The sequence below is a fragment of the Populus alba genome, chromosome 8 (genome assembly GCF_005239225.2).
Source record: "Populus alba chromosome 8, ASM523922v2, whole genome shotgun sequence".
Classification (NCBI taxonomy): Eukaryota; Viridiplantae; Streptophyta; class Magnoliopsida; order Malpighiales; family Salicaceae; genus Populus; species Populus alba.
The window spans coordinates 4760226-4780014 of record NC_133291.1 but is presented as its reverse complement, the minus strand read 5'-3'; the positions used below and the strand labels follow the sequence as shown (position 1 = coordinate 4780014).

The 19789-nt window shown below is 35.0% G+C and overlaps 3 protein-coding genes across 5 annotated transcripts; 1 reads left to right on the top strand and 2 right to left on the bottom strand.

The window, feature by feature from the left end:
* Positions 1–2610: 2610 nt before the first annotated feature.
* LOC118055898 (protein EARLY RESPONSIVE TO DEHYDRATION 15) lies at positions 2611–3408 on the bottom strand. Its single transcript, XM_035067926.2, has 2 exons — positions 3074–3408; positions 2611–2976 (listed from the first exon to the last, which is right to left on the bottom strand). Exons 1-2 carry the CDS (start codon positions 3336–3338, stop codon positions 2810–2812), a joined length of 432 nt encoding a protein of 143 aa, XP_034923817.1. The 5' UTR covers positions 3339–3408; the 3' UTR covers positions 2611–2809.
* A 2416-nt stretch (positions 3409–5824) lies between these two features.
* On the top strand, positions 5825–7954 carry LOC118055900 (arogenate dehydrogenase 1, chloroplastic). The gene is made up of 7 exons (XM_035067931.2): positions 5825–6273; positions 6358–6526; positions 6631–6786; positions 7066–7148; positions 7219–7288; positions 7415–7489; positions 7618–7954. The coding sequence occupies exons 1-7, from the start codon at positions 6098–6100 to the stop codon at positions 7708–7710; spliced, it is 822 nt and encodes a 273-aa protein (XP_034923822.1). The 5' UTR covers positions 5825–6097; the 3' UTR covers positions 7711–7954.
* Positions 7955–8778: 824 nt separating this feature from the next.
* LOC118055899 (protein RETICULATA-RELATED 6, chloroplastic) lies at positions 8779–14101 on the bottom strand. 3 transcript variants are annotated; one of them, XM_035067928.2, is made up of 8 exons: positions 13360–14101; positions 13131–13260; positions 12156–12683; positions 11831–11938; positions 11124–11672; positions 10136–10249; positions 9592–9739; positions 8779–9207 (listed from the first exon to the last, which is right to left on the bottom strand). In XM_035067928.2, exons 1-7 carry the CDS (start codon positions 13950–13952, stop codon positions 9593–9595), a joined length of 2169 nt encoding a protein of 722 aa, XP_034923819.1. In that variant the 5' UTR covers positions 13953–14101; the 3' UTR covers positions 8779–9207; position 9592. The 3 variants fall into 3 exon arrangements, with proteins under 3 accessions (XP_034923819.1, XP_034923818.1, XP_034923820.1); XM_035067927.2 differs by lacking the exon at positions 8779–9207 and having other exon boundaries at positions 9331–9739; positions 13360–14100; XM_035067929.2 differs by lacking the exon at positions 8779–9207 and having other exon boundaries at positions 9331–9739; positions 13131–13255; positions 13360–13524.
* Between the last annotated feature and the right edge of the window lie 5688 nt (positions 14102–19789).

The window sequence follows — 19789 nt, the reverse complement described above, 5'->3', positions numbered from 1 at the left end:
GGCTGCACAGGCAGCCCTCTTGAACTATCTCACGAAAACCGATGTCATCCGATCACCGCCTCGTGTAATCTTAGAAATGCTGATAGGTGATTTGGTGTAGGTTCTCTGACACTAAAGTTTTGACATCAGACACTTGTTATTATGTACAATATACAGGATATTGATGATTCACTCGTGCGTCAACTCCAGTGGCAGAGAGGCAGGCTTTTTTAAATAAAAAAATAAATTCCTGATAAATATTTGATGAGATATATTATATAAACATGTTTTATATAAAAAAAAATTCAATTTAAAATATATATACTAACACATATCAAATAAATTATTTTAAGAACATTTTAAAATAAAAAAATTTATATTATACTTATTTTTTTCAGATTTTTTAATATATACAACCAAACTATTATTTATTTATTTTTAGTTTGAATGGGTTCAATATTATGTTTTCTAAATCTTTTAAGGTCTAATAAAGTTCTTAATAACAATTTTATGATGATATATATTAGAAAGTAGTTAAAATCATAACTTAAAATGATTGTCATGACAAATTAACAATGCTTTTATTGACTTATTCTTTTTTACATGTAGGTTAATTATTAATAAACTTATCATCATTATTTTTCATATAAAATTTATAATATGATACATATCGATTCATCATAATTTCTTCAATTCATATCCATATAATATTCTACATCGCAGCTCCTAGATAAAATGTATGCTGGAAAATATAGGCGCCACAGTCTGCGGCCTAAACACATGATCTGCAGTGACTTGCAGCAGGTGCTTGCACCGACCCATTTGATTTCATCCATCGTTGCTGTATACTTACGCTCTATGACGACGATGCTTGATCCGATTCCATATTAAATTTATTTACGAGAAATGGTAATGTGCCGTGTTCAGTTATTTTCTCGGGTGTTTGCCTTAGCTTCAAAGGGATTAGTTTAAAAAGATTGCGACAGTGGGCATTTATTGCTATTCTGTTCGGATAATGAGCTTTCATTATTTACAGTGCAGATGAACGTTTTGTTTTCTGCAGAATGGAAGAGGGAACTCTGTGAGTCCATTTTGGGCCATAGCGGTCACGAGTCCAGACAATCCATTTGCACTTAAAGCCCTTCTTTTGTGGGCTCCTCGATGAGAAGATGAGCCCGTATGCTGAAATCTTGTTTCTATAGCTTGAAGCCGGCCATTAATTGTTAATTAATTAACATGTACTGAAATGCTTTGATATTTCACATTAGCAATTAACAATTCTTTCCCTTTTTTTTTTTTACTTTGATTCTCCAAGGTTTTGAGGATTTTTTTTTAAAATTCAGATTTTTTTTTAAAATTTTATTATTTAATATTATATTTGGTTATTATAGTGAGCATTTAAATACAAAGGCTTTTTTTACTTTGATTTTGCATGCGTGGGCTAAGTTTAGGTTTTTCAAACCTTTTTTAATAATATTTTTTTATTTTATTTTTAAATATTTTATTTGCTAGAAAGAGCTTTGAATTTTTTTTATTTTATTTTTTACAAGACTATCACGTTCTCATTTAATTTTTTTTCTTTGTTATCAAATAAGAATTCTTCAACATTTATTTTTTTAATTTTTTTTAATTACATCCCTCTTGATTGATTAAAAAATAGTCTGTGTTTTTTTAAAAAAAATATCTTAATCTCTTGTCCATGTTCTCAGTGTAAACAAGTTTATTCCCACGGAAACACCACTCACATACAAAGAAACCATACAACTTTACCAGTGACGTATCCTTCCTCGTTTCCTAAAGAAGTAGAATTTGCTTTAACGGATGTCTTTTCTTTTTTATCAACAGGTACTGAAGCATTAACGTCGCGGTGCGTGTGTTACTGGGAAGAAAGCAAGCACATGGATGGCCAAGGTAGATAAAATTAACTTGCTAAACTATGAGACCACAATGTAATCAGCTCTATCGGAGCAACAAATTGCAAAGATAATCAGTTATTTCCATGAAAATCTCAGCTTACCTTCAATGCATCACACAAAGGATCAAAACCAACAACACTTGAGGGCCTAGCTGCCATGGTCGACTGTAAGTTCAATCCTTGCGAACGTTCCGGGTTCGACCCTCTATGTGTATCCTGTCATCCTCACGGTGTCTTACCTGCTTACTGAGCTTGCAGGATGTTCAGTGGTCCTTGAGATTAGTTGTGGTGCGCGCAAACTGGCTCAGACACCCAAATTAAAAAAAAAAAAAAAAAAGAGATCGAAACCAACATGGGAAACTGATGTTGCTTCATTTTCTATGCTTTTGTAGATGCCATAATTTAATTACTTTATACTCGGCCCCAGTAACCCACTAAAGCAAAAATGTATTAGTTTGTCGGTATCTAGTTGAAAGGCAAATCATTTAATTCCAGTTCTTGCGTCTTCCTTCAATTATTATTATTATCATTTTGTTTTGCAATAACAAAGGCGTTACTGATGCTCGATGCAATGCAATTCCTCTTGTTAATTAGCTCTAATAGTTGTTTATGAATTAAATCACCTTCCAAATTATGCCAATGCCCTGTTAGAATCACATCAAATTTACTCTCTGTCCAAGGCCATCCAAGCTCAAAACAAGTATGAAAAAACTGGATTTAATCAAATGCTTATGATTTCATTTGCTTTATTATTCCCGAATAAAGTTAAGATTCTACAAAGCGCTTTCTTTTTTTTACACAATAACATGAAAAACCCAGATAAAAGAAACAGCTAGAACAGAATTCAAAGTCTAAGAGTGATTCTATACAAAACAACCAACTGGGTTATCCTCAAACTTGCCGACTCACACAACTCTACTTTGGTTGCTGAATCGTCCTTGGACTCAGCTTCACATTTACTATCTTGGGTGCCTTCTCCAAATACCTCGGTGCCTGGGCACGATCAACTCGACCCTTTTTCCACTTCATCACTCCAAGCGAAACCAATTCCTTGTTGCATCCCTTCACCTCCTCCTCCTCCCCTGCAACAAAAAGAGAGAAAACCGAGTTAGAGAGTAGACTTGGCGACTCGGGCGAGTTACCACAGAAATTTTAATTTCTAGCACGGCACTTACTTACCTTTGATAGTATCGTAAATTGGATCGTCGAAGAAGAGAGAGTAGAGATCGTCAGGGAGGAAAGAATCGTAAATATCAGAGAATGAAGGGTCAGATTCGGGATCATAGAAACGTTCTTCGAGCCAGTAGTCTCGGAACCAAGGGGAGGACTGGACAAGGGCCCACCATTGGTCGGAAAAATCCTCCACCGTTCGATATGACAGCGGTACAAATAGCGGAGCGTTGGGATTTAATGTTGATGCTGATCTGTGAGACATTATCTCCATTGCCAATTGAAATAAAGCTGAGAGAGAGAGAGAGAGAGAGAGAGAGAGAGGAGATGAGTGAAGGGTGGGTATTACTAGATGCAGAGAGAAGAGCTGTTGAGGATAAGAAGAGATATTGGATAAGAAGAGATATTTTCTATAAAACTATGATGATTATATAGTAAGGTCAGGTTTTAAATAGCCTTTCTTTCGGGTTCTATTTGCAGAAATGACATTTCTTTTTAATATATTCGAGTGCTATTTTGTTTTCTTTTAAACAAGTGTTTTCTAATTAAAAAAATCAGATCTTTTAAAATTAACATTTAAACGGAACATTATTTCCATTTAAATGCATGCAAAATCTTTCTTTTAATTAACATTTAAAATTCGCTTTGGTTGGTTAGGCATGTAAAATGTGCATTTTTTCCTAGTTATGAAAGAAAATTGTTATTATACTCGAAACATAAATATAAAATGTACATTTAAAGTAATTTTTGTCAATAAAAGCTTATTATATAATCATATTGTCTTAAATAATATTAATCCAATGACAATAAAAAATAACAATAATCTGATTAGATGATATATTTTGAATTACTCAGATCATTGTCAAGACAAGATCATATAATCAAATCTGCCTGGACGGCAAGAAATATTAGTATTTGTTGAAATCCTTAGAAAACTAATCTTTTTATTAACAACATTATCTCAAGTCACTAGCAATTACACCTTTTTTATATGACCGGAACAACAGAATTTAAACGTTACGGGCAGGTCACCAAACAATAAAGACAGAAGTCAGAAATATAAATACCCCGCACCATGTTTTTGAAAAATTACTCTTTTTATTCTAAATTATTCTTTAATAGTTAATGAATTTTAAAAAAAATACATAAATTTAATAAATTTTCAAATAAAAAATTAATTTTAAAAACAAGTTTTACCGGGAAACAAGTAAAGTGATCTTGGCAGGTTCCTAAACTCCAAAGCTACTGGGACCCCAAAGAAAGAAAAGCATTGTTAAAAGGCACGTGTTCCTCATCCTTTTCTTTTTGTTTCTTCTTCTTCTTTGTTTTTTCTATGGAATGCACTGCACCTTGTTTTGGCCTAAGAGAGTACATTGGATTATGCAATCCACGAACTAATAATTAATAATTAGTAATGTTTGATTTAAAAAAGAGAGCAAGTGGGGTAATATCAAAAGTAAGTAAACTGACGTGTAACGGTGTGAGTGGTGTTTCTGTACTAAATGATTTACATTTAGGTGGTCCCCCCTTTTCTTTTTGCCTCTTATCTGCGTAGTAGATAACACGTCATTGCTCTGATCCTGTGTCCTTCACTTGTTAAATAATGGAAAGAAACGTTTTTTTCTCTCTGGGTGCATAGTGCATAGTGCATACAGGGGCCAAAAAAACAAACAAAAGCTTAAAAATTCAAACCGGAGCCGAAATTATTTTTGGCTTTTAAGGCTTTTTTGGCTTTTAAGGCAATGGGTTTATAATTAATAATATTTTCTATTTTAAAAATTTCATAACTAATCCTTTCTAAAAATGAATCCAAGCACACACAAATTAAAATTAAAATTACATTTGGGCTTAAAACAGAAAAAAATGCAAAAAATATAAATCTAACTCAATCAAAAAGCACATCAGAAAAACATTGAAGAAGAAAAAATGTGATCTCATAACATTGAAAAAACTTTCCAAAAATAAAAATTAGACATGAAGGAGATGTATCCCTCTCTAAAGAAGAATAAAGTGTTGGGGCTGCTATAGGCATCATTTGCCAACAACAGCCCTCCATTTTTTTTTCTCTCTATTATCAAGTTTCTTCGTTTATTTATTTATTTATTTTGTTAGTTGTCTATCTTTTCTTTTCTTTTTCCTTTTTTTTTTTTAGTTTAGAAATGTGTCCTTTCAATCCCTTTTGGATCTTTTAGTACTCAAGAATTTATTTTAGATTTAAATAAATGATATGAATTAAAATTAGATTCTTAACTTTAAAGTACGAAACTTTTTTTCTTTTAAAATAAAGGAGACAATTGGCATTGAATCTCTACAGTCTGAGACAGAATCAATTCAAGACGCGCTCTAAAAATGAAAGAATCCAGTCCGAAAAGAGGTCCCATTGGTTATAATTTTCGTTTAACGTCTACCCCACAAAACTTGCTCTAAACCTATTTTGTTATCCAACTCACGCTGTACTCTCATATGTCAGATTGCGGTGATTTACTGGTAAATTCATATGCAGGTGTCAATTATTAGCCAAAAGTGTGAATTCATGAACGATATTTAATATTGTACAAACTAGTCTGCATATTCACATTAATAATAATAATAAAAAAAAAAATCCAATGTCACTCTATCTTTATATATAATTCCTTAAGAAATTTGGGTATTCGTCATGGGGTTAAAGAGAACATGAATGTTGCTGTCAAGTGTCAATTGGTGAACGTGATTTGTCAAGAATTTGGAGCAACCATTTTAGGCAAAGAAAGAAAAAGAGATAACTATCCTGGGCCTGTGATGACTCGTCAATTTGAGCCGCTGAGAAGGGGGAGGCAAAAACCCTCACGGGGTTGAGAAGAAACTCAGGAACCAGCACGATCCGAATCTAATGCTTCCTCACGGTCAAAATGGAGGATGCATCATGCATGACAGTAGCCACAGGGCCCACATCTATAAATACAGGAAACGTCCAGATTCCTTCCCCAGTCAATTAGGGCTCTTGTTAGAAAGCCGCGCTAAACCAAACCTCTCATTTATGTCTCAATTAACACCATGGCTGTTTCATCATCTTCTTCGCCTTCCAGAAATCTGGAAATAGGTATAGTGGGCTTTGGCCCCTTTGCACAGTTCCTGGCAAAGATCATGATCAAACAAGGGCATACTTTACGGGCAACTTCTCGTTCCGATCATTCTTCCATCTGCCAAGATTTGGGCATCTCATTCTTCAGGTTAGCACACATCCAAACACGCAAATGTCTGCAAGAATTTTTGCTGAACATGCAGTCTTTATATTTCTGCTTATGCTTTGCTAGGGACACGGGCACATTTCTTGAAGCAAATAATGATGTCATTTTGATTTGTACTTCAATCCTATCCCTATCGAAGGTTCTCAATGCAATGCCACTACATTGCCTGAAACGGTCACCTCTCTTTGTGGATGTTCTCTCAGTCAAGGAGCACCCGAGAGATATTCTATTGAAAGTATACTGTCATTTCCATCATACCATATTGAAGTTAAAATACGATATGTTCCTTTTGATGTTATTATCTCGGCGCGTATTCAAGCACGCATGTCAATTGCTCAGGTACTGCCAGAGGAATTGGACGTGTTGTGCACTCATCCGATGTTTGGGCCGGAGAGTGGGAAAAACGGATGGAAAGATCTTGCTTTCATGTATGAAAGAGTTCGAATAAAGGACGAAGCTAGGTGCTCAAGTTTTCTACGAATTTTCGAAACTGAGGTAACCTAATAACACCACCTAAGAAGGTAACCTTATTAGTCATTGGACCACTTCTGAACAGATAAAAGAATAGCTACTGAACATACGAAGACAGCAAAATGCTTGCTATACGCCTTCACTTTTCTTCTGAAGGAATCTACCTATTGATAAAAATGGGGGTGGGGGAGACAAAACTCCACCGAGCTTTCCACCCAGCATTTTCAATAAGATTTGCATCCTCGATAAATTCCCCATTCCATAATGCAATAACTATAAAATGTGTGTTTCTTTGCTGACCAGGGTTGTAGAATGCTGGAAATGTCTTGTGAAGAACATGATATGATAGCTGCACGGAGTCAATTTCTTACTCACACAATTGGGAGGTAAAACTACTGCCTTAAAACATTCTAGACAAAAACCACAATTAAGCTTGAATTTCTTCCGATGTAATAGGATTTTATCGGAAATGGAGGTCAAGCCCACATCTATGAGCACAAAAGGATTTGAGACACTGATTAATCTGGTATGCTCAATTGCTCAAATTTTCATCAACTCTGTTTTCCCCTGTATCCTTGTCATTAAACAGACCGTAAATAATACAAAGTGAAGAAAGAAACCAAAGAAGTCTTTTCTTTTTTCTTCTTCCCAGAAAGAGAGCACCATGAAAGACAGCTCTGACCTGTTTAGTGGCTTATTCGTCCATAATAGATTTGCCAAACAAGAGGTAAATTTGCTATACTCTTATTATCATGGTCACCTAAATTTTAAGATTTTAGTTATTTTTGTTTCTTCTTTTTTGAAGAATGTGTGAAGCAGAATCTAATGTTCCACATAAAAAAAATTCTGATGCAGCTGAAGAACCTAGAACTTGCCTTAGAAAAGGTTAAGCAAATGCTACAAGACAAGATGACCGAAGAGCAGAATCTGAATGAGTCTAAGTTTTGATGTAGAAGTATTGCCAATATCGCATTAAACATATACTTTTGTGCTATGACTAATTATGCTTTCCGCTTAGATTTGGGCATTCATTCCTTTTGACTTCTATTCCTTCAAGTGTTTTAATTCTCTCTTAGAAGACATGGGATTTCTTTTCCAAGAATGTACTCTGTAGTTTTCTTGTTCTAGGGCTTTAAGATCTCCTTCCAATCAAAATAAATAAATATAAATATCCAATATGTTAAAATAAGAAGCTACATGTTCTCTAACTTCTATGACACGGTATGTCAAATACCAATCCTATTGGATAGGTAGATGTATCACCAATGCTTTGGTACTAGGTGGCATACGAAGTTTGGATTTATATGATCCCTAAAAATAGCAGTGTGTTATTGCTGGGTTTGAGGATTGCAAAGTTTGAAGTCAAATAATAAAGTTTGAAGGGTTTGTTTGCACTTATATACTAGGTGAGATTTGATGCCAAACAAATGGCGGCCTCCAATCTAGTGGTAGTGAGCTTCTTGCTTTTATAAGAGTTTACTAGTTCAAATCCTCCGTCTAGCGTTTTTGAGTTTTAAAAAAATGCCCCTTTACAAAAAAAAGTCAAAGTAGCCCCTCATCTTTGTAATGGTAGCCAATTCAGTCCCCGGTGGCAATACACTTCCCCTACCCCGCTAATTACTGATGCTAACTCCCATAACCATTGATTCTGGGATCCTATGTCAAAAAAAACAAAAAACAAAAAATTGCTGGCAGAACCAAAGCAGCCCGTCATCTTTGTAGCGGTGGCTAATTCAGTTTGTCCGTGGTAATACTATTATTAACTCCCCTACCACTGATTGTGGGTTGCACATTTCCATCTTTGGCACACACGAGAAAAAAAGGGTTCTGTGAGTTCGAATTCTAAAATCAAGTTTTGTGATCCCTGTGGATTTTTTTTCTAATGATTTAATTACTTGAGAATAGTAGGAAAACATGCAGGAATAAGAATCTCTAGTAGTTTACACTCAAGGCTTAAGCAAGGACAGAAAGTAACTTGGAGATTACCATAGAAGAAACAAGACAGAGTAAACGAGATGAGAGAACAAAAACTTGCATTCCATACCCATCCTCAAATGCAAATCAAAACACTCACTATTTCATTATGAAATCTAAGAAAATAACCCCGGCACATGGGTAAGCTGACACTCACTGCTCTTTCATGCTCAAATTCAAAATCCCAACCAAAACTTATCCTACTTAGAACCTTACATATAGTAAACACGAAAGCTTCAGAATTTCATAGAAGATTCTAATTTTACCAAGTTACCAAAATACCCTTGTTTCTCTATAAACTACAAAGATTTATGATTTTATGCACCTTCCAAATTCACCCATAGCTCATCAATTATATTCCCAAATTAGGAACCGTGACCTTAGACCAGATGGACTTACCTCCCACGCTCACCCACAGTTCATCAAATAAATCCCAAACTAGAACCCATAACCTTGGACTGATAATCGAATCTATAAAATCCCATAAAAACAACATTTTAGTTTCCCTTGGAAGAAAATCCCTGAACTTTCAAGTTAATATTTAGTGAAACAGACAGTAAAATAAAACAAACTGCCTAAGGATTATGCCATTCATTTCTCTGGAGAAATAATTTCAGGCTATATTTCTGAATTCATTGCATAAATTCAAATTTAGTGCGCAATCGATATAGAATATGCAGCTAAATCTAGTGTGCCTACGCCATGTTTGCCAAAATTTCAAAGAATTATACTGAACAAATTACATAAGGGCCATCAAAGAGGTATATGATTGAAATCTATTCCTTTCAGTTCTCTCAGCAGCTCAGGAAGAAAGCTTTACAAAGGAGTACAAAAATATGAAAGTAGAATCATCACCTCATTGATTGTTGATTTCATCAATATTGGTATCTTCCAAGGTATTACATCCAATTGCAGCATTACTAGGAGAATCCAGTGTCTGATAAGAGGGTGGTTCACTCTTCTGACTTTGCAGTCCTGAAAAGCGTGCAAGGTCGACCCATTGCTGCAGGAATTAAGGCAAAAGACAAAGTCAAGTTCATGCTAAAAAAGAGAAAACACTGGAATGCAATGCCATTGTTGATTTTGACGGTCTGAATGCCATTGTTGATATTTTGTTGATGATTTTGATTTTGGTGGGGCCCATCAAGTAGATATTCGTGAACTAAATCACCCCAAATGAAACACCTCCACACTTTAATACCAATGAAATAAACCCCCTTTGTTTATAAATGGTTTACCATTTTTGCAGAAGCCTTTCTCTTCAGATAAGTACATGCAAATGCTTAGTATCTTTGACTACATGATTTCAAAGAGATGCATGACTTAAAAAGATATTTCAAAGAAGTAAATATAGCTTTTACCCCAAATGGAACTTGTAGTGAATGAAGAAGATTCTAACCTGAGTTCCCCAATAGGAGTTAATTGTCCGAACAATAAATGACAGCATATTTACAAGAAGAGTTTGAGAAGAAAATTCATCAGAGATTCGATGCTCGACAATTCCAGCAATTATCTGCAATAACCAAGAAAAAGAAAAGGCTCAAGCAAAATAATTTACCAAATCCTACAGAATATCTGCTACGGAAATGCCATGTGCATGCTTTTTCAATCTTCTTATAGAGACAGCTATAAGCCTGCAATACTAAGCCTACATAGCTTCCCTTATAAAAGCAGCAGAGCAAGGACATGGAAGCTGGGAGCTCGATGTTTGCAGGAGTGCTGCCCCAGTTGTTTAGCTCATTTTATCATATTGACCAATGAAATAACAGACCATGTTTTTCAAGGACTATGTAAATTTCAGAATGAAGGCGCAACACTAAATCAAATTTATATGCTATAGCAGACATTTAAGAATTTACAGCCTTAGTTTAAGCAATTGGGCAAATATAGGCGCTAAAAAAGCTAGGTATGCATGGTAACCTAGAAGCCAAGGTAGATTCAGACTCTGGAAGGTCATGAACAGCAATTTCTTTTAAAGGTGATGATGGAAATTGAGAGAAAATTGGATATCAACTCACATGAACTATTAGTCGTGGTTCAAAACAACAGTTGAAATTCAGCATACTCTACTGTTAGCTCTTAACTTGCAGTGATATTAAAAAGATAATGATGAAACCATTGGAAAAGAGAAGAAAAGAAAAATCACTTCTTTGTTACATAATCCATTCTGTCCAGGACCATATTCCTCGTATACAGCCATATTTACATGCTTTTCCCAATAGGAAGGAAGCCAGATATTCAAGGAGTTTTCGCCATCATACTATTTATCTGGACCTTATAGTGGAACTAACAATAAATAATCTATGCCCAAATAAATTTGTCAGATAATTTGCAATGCAAAAAATGTAATTAACAGGTCCATTTTTCACAGCAACAAGTAACTCTACCTGGTACCGCAGATTGGCTGATGTTCCAAGAAAGCATCCATAGATAGCTGCTGTTTTGAGTATTGGTGATCTTTTAGTTCGTTGATCAGTAACCAACGCTGGAGTGATGAGTTTGCGAATTGCATACAAAAGATTTGAGGCAGCAACAGCCCCAATACTGGAAATAAATCCAACACTAGAAAGTTTCACACCACCAACAATGACAGATGCTACTCTGTGACTGATATTCCAGTCCTTCCCTACAAGATTCTTTTGAAATGCATTATCTGGGATGGACTGAAGGAGACCTTTTAAAGCATCCACACTGTCAGGGACCGCTGTGTCATCAGCATAAGAAAGGAATGACAAAGTTGGGGCAGGAAGCCACACAGTAAAAAAATCAACAACTATTCCCCTGACAGTATCTGTAATTACATAGTCAAGCTCTTCAAAGAAATTTTCTTTTCGCCTCTCATACTGCGCCAAGAGAGTAGTGGTGATTGAGATTGCCTCTTCTATAGCTAATCTATGCAAGAATTTGGGATCTGCCAACAGCCTTTCCCTGAAACCCTGCACACTTAAACGAGCTATGGTCAAGTGAGTACCAACAACATTACCTTTCCTAGCAGCATCCCATATCAAGCAAATGATAATGTCAAGAAGCTTTGCGGTAAGAATGACAAAATTCTAATGAGAACAAAGTTTTTGCTGCCAGAGAGTGAGTATACCTGGAAACGATGAGTGAGTTCCTTAATAATAGGATATTGCTCCAGATCAAAGAAATTCTGCAGTACTTCTGGCGATACCAAACCAAGATCAAGTCCTTTTTGGAGGTCCTGATGAGCATAGCAGCATATTATTTCATGAAATAAAAGGAAAGGAATGTCCTTGAGGAGACAGCAATTGTGTGAGAAAATTTATGATTGGAAAATAATGGTAACTTGCAAACTCAGCAAAGTAACCACATTTTTGCACTTTTCTTCTGTCCTATAGTTGTTATTTCAAGAACAAAACAGGAAAAATATAGCTCTTATATTGCACCCTTCAGCTTACCTGAGGCAGGGCATCTCGCCTCCTACCAGCTGCATTCATCACTCGAGCAATTTCAGCACGATCAAAGCAATTCCGATTGCAAGGTCTGGCAGCAGAATACCACAAGAAATCACCGACGGGGACTTCCCCCTCTCTTCGTATGAACTGTCTTTCAGGATCAAGTAATATAACAACTTGGTTTTTCTTCTGTGTCTTCTTTGAAATTCTTGCTGGCAAACCAGTCCCTCTGGATCCATACATTACATGGCTTGCACCTGTCACCACTACTAGCAAACCATTGGCTCCTCCATCTATAACTGCTTGCATAATAATTTGAGACATGGCATGATCCTCAACTACTCTTGCTTGTGCAGATAAGTACGAGCTAGGTCCAAAAGGAATAGATTGCTTTGGAGCATTCATATCAGTTGATCTACGTGAGATAGATGAGAATCCTGAGATGAAGCCTGAACCAGCTGGAGGAGCATACAGTTTACGATCAGCCTTAGAAAGCCCACGAATGCCCTCGGCTTGCACAGTCCTCAGAACCTACTCATGCCACAGGGATCAATAAATCCATGACAATATCATTTCACACTCTGACACTTCAATATGAAAGAAGAAGGATAACCAAAAAGTTTACTAGTTAAACATAAAACAACCCCCACAAATCCTGAAACAAAAACCTCATAATACACTGAAAAAATAGGCAATGCAACTATTGTCCGACGTATTTGATACACATAAAATACAGCGATTTTACCGTAAAATCATAAAAAAACGCAACTTTCTTCCAATGTTATACAATAGCTAACAAAAGAACCAACGAAAGAAACAAATTATCTTTCCTTTAATACAAATGATCCATAAATCGAGAAAAAACAAGCTGTCACACTCAATAAGTATAGATTACTAACATTAACCGATGTGTTAAAACTTGCAGATAGCATTATTCAACACTTTGATGGATATACAAAAGAAGCAATGTCATTTTACCTTAAGCGGAACACCACAAGCAACAATTCTAATTCCATTATCACGACAATAACTCAATAAAGGCTCACACTCCTGCCATCCTTGCGGCGGCCAGTGCGTCATGTAACCCTTCAATGTCTCTCCATCTATCCTGCCACCAAATTTCACAAACATCAACGTGAATAATCTATTATTGATTTCTCAGAATAATGTTTATACAATAAATGGTGAGAAAAGGAAGATACACGACCTTTTATCCAAGTATTCATTTAGCAGGCGCTGCAAGTCACAAGGGAAAGCTTCCATGGCAAGAGAAATTGATTTCTCCCTCTCGTCGCACTGTTTTTTCAATTTCTTAACAATCTCAAGCTCCAACTCTTTATCATCTTTTATAGGCACTTGCTCTGCTTCTCCTAAATACACAATCCTACCATTCATTATCTTCTCCCACACTTTTCGTTTATCCTTCCCGACAGCCATCGGCTCCCCGATCACCGTCGCGTCATAAATCCTCGAACTTATCACCTCCTCCGCCTCCGGTGGAGGCGGAGGAGGCGGAGGCGGAGAGTCCGGTTCTTTGTTGGCTACCTCGGCTTTGGAGGCGGCGGATTGGAGGATTGAAACGCCGAGAGCGAGGAGAGGAGTGAGTAACACCTGGCGGCGTCTGGTGGTGGTTTGAGTTTGACTGGAGCATGGAGAATCGGGGACGCTGAGGTGGCAGCGTTGTGCGAGGGAAATTGTTTTGGAGGGAAAGAGGCGGCGGAGAGGTGGTGAGGGTGGAGTGGAGGGACAAGTGTGCCGTGGTGGTGTAGAGGCAAAGAGTCGTTGCGTGTGGGGCCTCATTTTTTTTTTTTTGAACGGTAGTAGCTAACTGTGGTGTGGTGACACACGGTTAGGGCGTGTGAGTGAGAGACTTTGGCCCATTGAAATAAAATAGTACAGTGGAGTAGTAGGAGTGTGGATTTGTATTCAGCAAGTGGGAGGGAAAAACAAGATTTTGTGACTCGGAAGTGGCGTGTAATTGTTTTTTTTTAAAAAAAAAACTGATAAGATTGCTGAGCATGTTTTTTTTCTGAGGTGCGGAAAATTAGAAATTTAGGACATGTGGCTATAAAAAGGTTTGCGGTGTCTTCATGGGGACCAGAAGTGGCTTCTGTGGTTAGGCTTTGGGGTGTTGACAAAAAATCCATTTCACTCTATAAAAGAAGATGGATTTTCTGACATTAGAATCAACATTTGCAGATAGAGGAAGGAGAGGAGTCAGTATTTTCGCAAAAAGTATGACAAATTTTCAACTGTATAATCACTCCTTTAAACTTGTCTCTGGTAGCTGTTAAAGATAGCGGGTATTGGCATCATCCAATTGATTGGTTCAACTGGGTTGAATTTCGACCCGTTCCCTTCTAGCTCGGATAAAAATAATGAAATTAAAATCTTAAAGGATAGTTTAGCTAATCAGGTTTTTAATTTATTTCTCATTATTTATAAATTTAATTTTTTTATGATCATTAGAAGTTTACATAATTGTTAATTTTAAAATACTTTAAAATTAGTTTAAAGTATATATAATTTAACCTTAGACATTATTTGATTTTATAGTGATTGATACTGTTCTGTTTATGCTGTTTTGTTCTCAGTTTATGTACTTCGGTCCATGAAAGAAGGATCGTAGTTCAGCACGTTAGGCGTTGTTTCATAGCTACTAATTTGAGCTAAACAAAACAAGTTAGCAAAGAGAGGCATGCCTAGGGGTCAAGACAGCCGGAGTGCCTTTAGGTCGGGACAAAGCAAGAGAGACTCTCTTATTAATTACTTGTTTATATTCTTTCTATATTGGATGAGTAGATCTTATAGCTACTTTTAAAATTAAATAAATAAATAAATAAAATGATGTTTGGGGTCAATTTGCCCCCTTCCGTCTTCTTTTGATTTCGTGAGGGATTTTTCATTCTCTTGTTTTTTGTGTTAGAATCGGACGGTGCAATCTAGCAAATGCAAAGTCCGTAAACACAGAGTCTTCATCCGTAGCTCCGTGATTATAATCCTCCTTCGAGGCTCTGAAAGATTATAGGTGGTTTTTGAGTTTGAGGCTGGGATTATATTTAAAATAATATTTTTTTTATTAAAAAAAAAAGTGTTTCATGGTTCAAAAAAATAACATCAATTATTTTGTAAATAGAACCAACCAAATTACACCAAGAATTAGAGCTACAAGAACCCAGCTAACATCTAAAACCTGAATGTCATGCAGCAGGTAGCCTTGGCAAAAAGAATATTACCCTCCGAGATAATATTATTCATTGATTTTAAAAGTAAAGAAGCAAGACCGGGGAAAGCAGCGAATGTAGTGGTGGTGAGCCTCTCCTCCTAAAATATCGATTAAGAAGCATTAATTTCAGACTTTCCCTCCTTTTTATCGCTTTAGACTTTTTATTTTCTCGTCCCAGCTCACAGTCTGAATTCTAAAACACATGTCCACATACATGCCTAAGTAGATTTTTGACAGGGTTGGTTGGATAATTGTTGCAGTTACATGGTGGTGGAGAGGTGGAAGGATTGCTATTCATGGTGATGATGGAGCATGAATGGTGGAGGAAATTGGAAGATAAGGTAGGCTAGGAGTGGCAAAGATTATCTATGTGATTTTTCCTTTTCTTTAACCCGGTATTCATTACAAAGGATTACTATTCTTTAACACGGAAGAGAAAACCCATGACTGAAGGAGACAGGTCTTAAACTTCTTCTCTCTTGCATGTACATGGGCAGAGCAGTCGTTTTCTGGTATGATCGATAGTCAGGCATCAGCCTGATCGTGACCTCTCTTCCACGAAGGCATGCTGGTGGATTGAAAGAAACCACGTCCAGCTGCTTCCGGATCTTTCATTTTCATCAAACAATGACTACCTCTGTAGACGAAAATTCCAGAAGAAGAAAAAAACGATGCGACCTCGAATTCTGGACAGCCCATGAACCTCCCGCCCGGATTACATCAGCTAGTTCTTGTTCGAGCTTGTTCGCCACAGTGGCAGACCACATGAACATCATCACCCATCTCCATGCTTTCCATCTCTGAATTGTTATTGAAGAAATTGTGAGATTAGGGTTACTGTGTTCTTCGATTGATCGGTTCTAGAACAAAAATTGGGGCAGCGGGTGGGGTCGTTTAATTGGGACTTTTTATCTATCTCGTATGCTTGAGAAACGCGTAGGAGGGGGGAAAAGAGAAATTTCCCTCCAAATTTCTAAACAGATGCTGCTCATATTAATCTCGCGTGTTTTTTTAACGGTTTTGTTGACCATAGTTGACGGAAAGGTTCAATTGAGAAAATTAAATAATTAGTTGGTATGATTGATATTAATAAATTTTAAGTGGTAAATTTGAAGTTTCCACTAAATGCTATAGGTTTGATCAAAGTTCGTCATCTTGTTTAGCCTTTATGAACGAAACTTCGTCCATGATTATGTAACCATCATGCCTTTTACCATTTATTCTCTTATCTGTAATTGATTTCTTTTGTTACTCTAATTTTCTTTGGTTCAAGATATTACAAACGAAAAATTCCAGATATTGTCACGTGGTTTTGTTCAAAAACATATTAAAATATATTTTTTTTAATTTGACAGCTTAATTTTTAATATTAATATGTTCGAATAATTAAAAAATATTAATTTTATGATTTTTTAAAATAAAAAACTTTTAAAAAATATTTATCTATCGTATTTCCTAACATACCAACAATTACTTCCACTTATATAATATATGCATTTAATTTTATCATGTAAAATTTTATTTGAAGATATCTGATCGTAAAAAAAAAATAACCCAATATATTATTTTGTGATTATTGTTTTACTATCTAATGTACGTGATAGTTATAATGAACCTAGACTTATCTCTCATTCATGATCTGAGATGGGATATGCTCTTAAAAAAACACAAGGGACATCCACTCTCCCCGAAGGTGAGGATGTTTTTTATCATGCCTATATATATTCGTCATTATATCTGTGACTATTTTCTATATTTTAAAGATAGAAATCGTAGACGAACATCATAAACAAGGACGAACGTAGTGTATGTGTTGAACATGAGATACCGTAACATATTTTACAACATTATCGCAACATCATAAATCCACACGGGTTCGGTAACGTTTTGCATCCATTTTTATATATTTAGATTAAGATTAACAAAAAAAAAAAATAAGGGTTTGGAAAAAATATTTTTCATCCATACTCATTTCACCGTAATTATAATAATTCATTGCGTTTTTTTTCTTCAAAATGTTTCTTTAAAATTGTGTTTATTTGGAATTGTGTTTTGTTTTATTAGTATAGCTTATGATATTCTGGGGTGTCAAAAAAAAAAGCTTACTCCATTGATATTTGATTTGATAAATTAAATGAAATTTCATTAAATGAAAAATATTGAAGTTATAAGGATTAGATTTGAACAATAGAAAAATATTTGAATTTTTTTTTCTTTAAAATATTAGAAAATAATATAAATCATATATTGAGATCTCGCTTAATAGTTTAAATTACTATAATTATTTGACATGGTATCAGAGTCTTGATGACCAAACAGTTATGAATTCAAATCTCACTATCCTCATTTATTTAATAAAAATTAAGTACAAGGTAATGTGAGCATATGTAAGTTTCAAAGTCTAAATAATTTTCACTTGAAAGAGTTTATTATTAAATAATATAAATCATATATCGAGACATTATCTAATAATGTAAGTTATTTAACAAAAAGATGACTTTTTGACAAAAAAAAAAAAAAAAAACTGGGGGCTCAATTGCATGGGACAATGAAAAAATTAACACCATTTTTTTTTTGTCACTCGTTTTTTTTTTATTAGACTTAACAATGTTTTTTTATGTTGCATGGAAACTGGGACACTTGGCCTGGGAGAAATTTTCTGAAGCACATTTAACACTCAATTTTATTAAATTTTATTGATTCAGACAAAATAAGCCTCAGGGTACCAGATTTGATTATGAAATAATGTAAAATGCGCGAGGTAAATGAGCAATGGCAAACACTAGCGTGTGGAGGAAGCCTTCGCGCTCTAGCAGCGTTTGCGGCCTCCTCCAAATTCATGCCACCACCTCATGTCCTTGAAAGCGTTTTAGCGAGGTCGTCCCGGTGGCATGGCGCATGTTGTAGGTAGCTGTTGGTTTTATTTCTTCTTGTATCCCCTCTCTTTTCTCTCTCCCCAGTCTCCTTATTTATGCCTGTCCTCGCCAAAATAGCAAAAGTTCCGCCATTTGTTTTTATGTTAAATTGTCTTTATTATTTTATTTGTAGTTATTTTGTTTTAAATTATTTTAAACTATTTTTTTATTATTAATTCCATCCTCACGTGTGATTGAGAAATAGTTTGGTGATTATTTCTGGTTTGTCATATATGTGGTGATTCTAGCCTTGTGGTTACAACTTTAGAATGTTAGCCCGAATTAATTTTAGTCTTTTTTTGTTATTTTTTTATATTTTATATTTTATTTTAATTTTATCTTTTTATTATTGGGTTGGTTAGAAATTAAGTTTTATGATATTTGTTTTTTTATACGAAGTTATCTTGATTTCATAACTTGAACCATGAGTTCAACGATTTGGCTTGAGTTTATATTTTTATGATAATTTTTTTTTTCAATCTTGCCCTTTAATGTTTTGTTAGTTTGGATTTATCTTCATAATTATTTTGAATTTTCTTTTTGCAAGTTTATCCTGATCCTGCAATCCAAGTTTGGAGTCTGAAAAGTTTGCCTGGAGTGATTAAGGTTTTTTTTTAATTCTTTTTATTTTAATTTTAGTCTTCAACATTTAGTTAGTGGGAATCAAGCTTGATTATTTTTTAATCTTATTATCGTGACTCGTGTTGCAAGTTTAATTAACTGGAATTGAGTTTTGTGATTTTTTTTTATTTGCTTTTTACTATGTTAGTTTAATCTTATAACCCGAGTTATTAGTTTTTCAGGTTAACCCAGCTTAATTCATTTTTTTTAATTTCTCGTTTTACATTTAGTTGGTGATGACTTATTTGTTTCCACGTTTCAAAAGCGTTTTTAAAAAAATTTGAAGTTTTTTTATTTTTTTATTAACTTCAAATTATTATATTTTTAGTGTTTTCAAATTATTTTGAATAGGTTAATTTAAAAAATATTTTTTTTAAAATAAAAAAATATTATTAATATATATTTTTAACATGAAAAAATATTTAAAAAACAACTATAATTACAATGCTAATCACGCTAATGCAGACAAACCATATACACTCACTCACGATGAGTATACTGGTTAGATCCAAACGCAAAACTAGCTCATTTATTACTTGAATTAACACGCCAAGATTATATTCGACTTTTATACTTAAAAAATGGAAAATAAAAGAAACTGTCGCATAAGTCATATCACATATATGGTAAATATCTACGAAGAAAATTCTCATGGATGGTCGTTTACATTTCATGCATGTATAGACCGTAGAGTCTATATTTTCATTCCCGCCCGAGCCACCGCTACCGTTCCTAAATTACAAATAAACCTTGTCATCCTGCACCAACAGTAAAAAGGAAAAGGTCGAATCGTGGGCAAATAAATAATTTCACTTCCCTGTCAGATCGTACACTCTCAAAACAGCAAAGATGAGCACGAGGATGGTGGTCATATT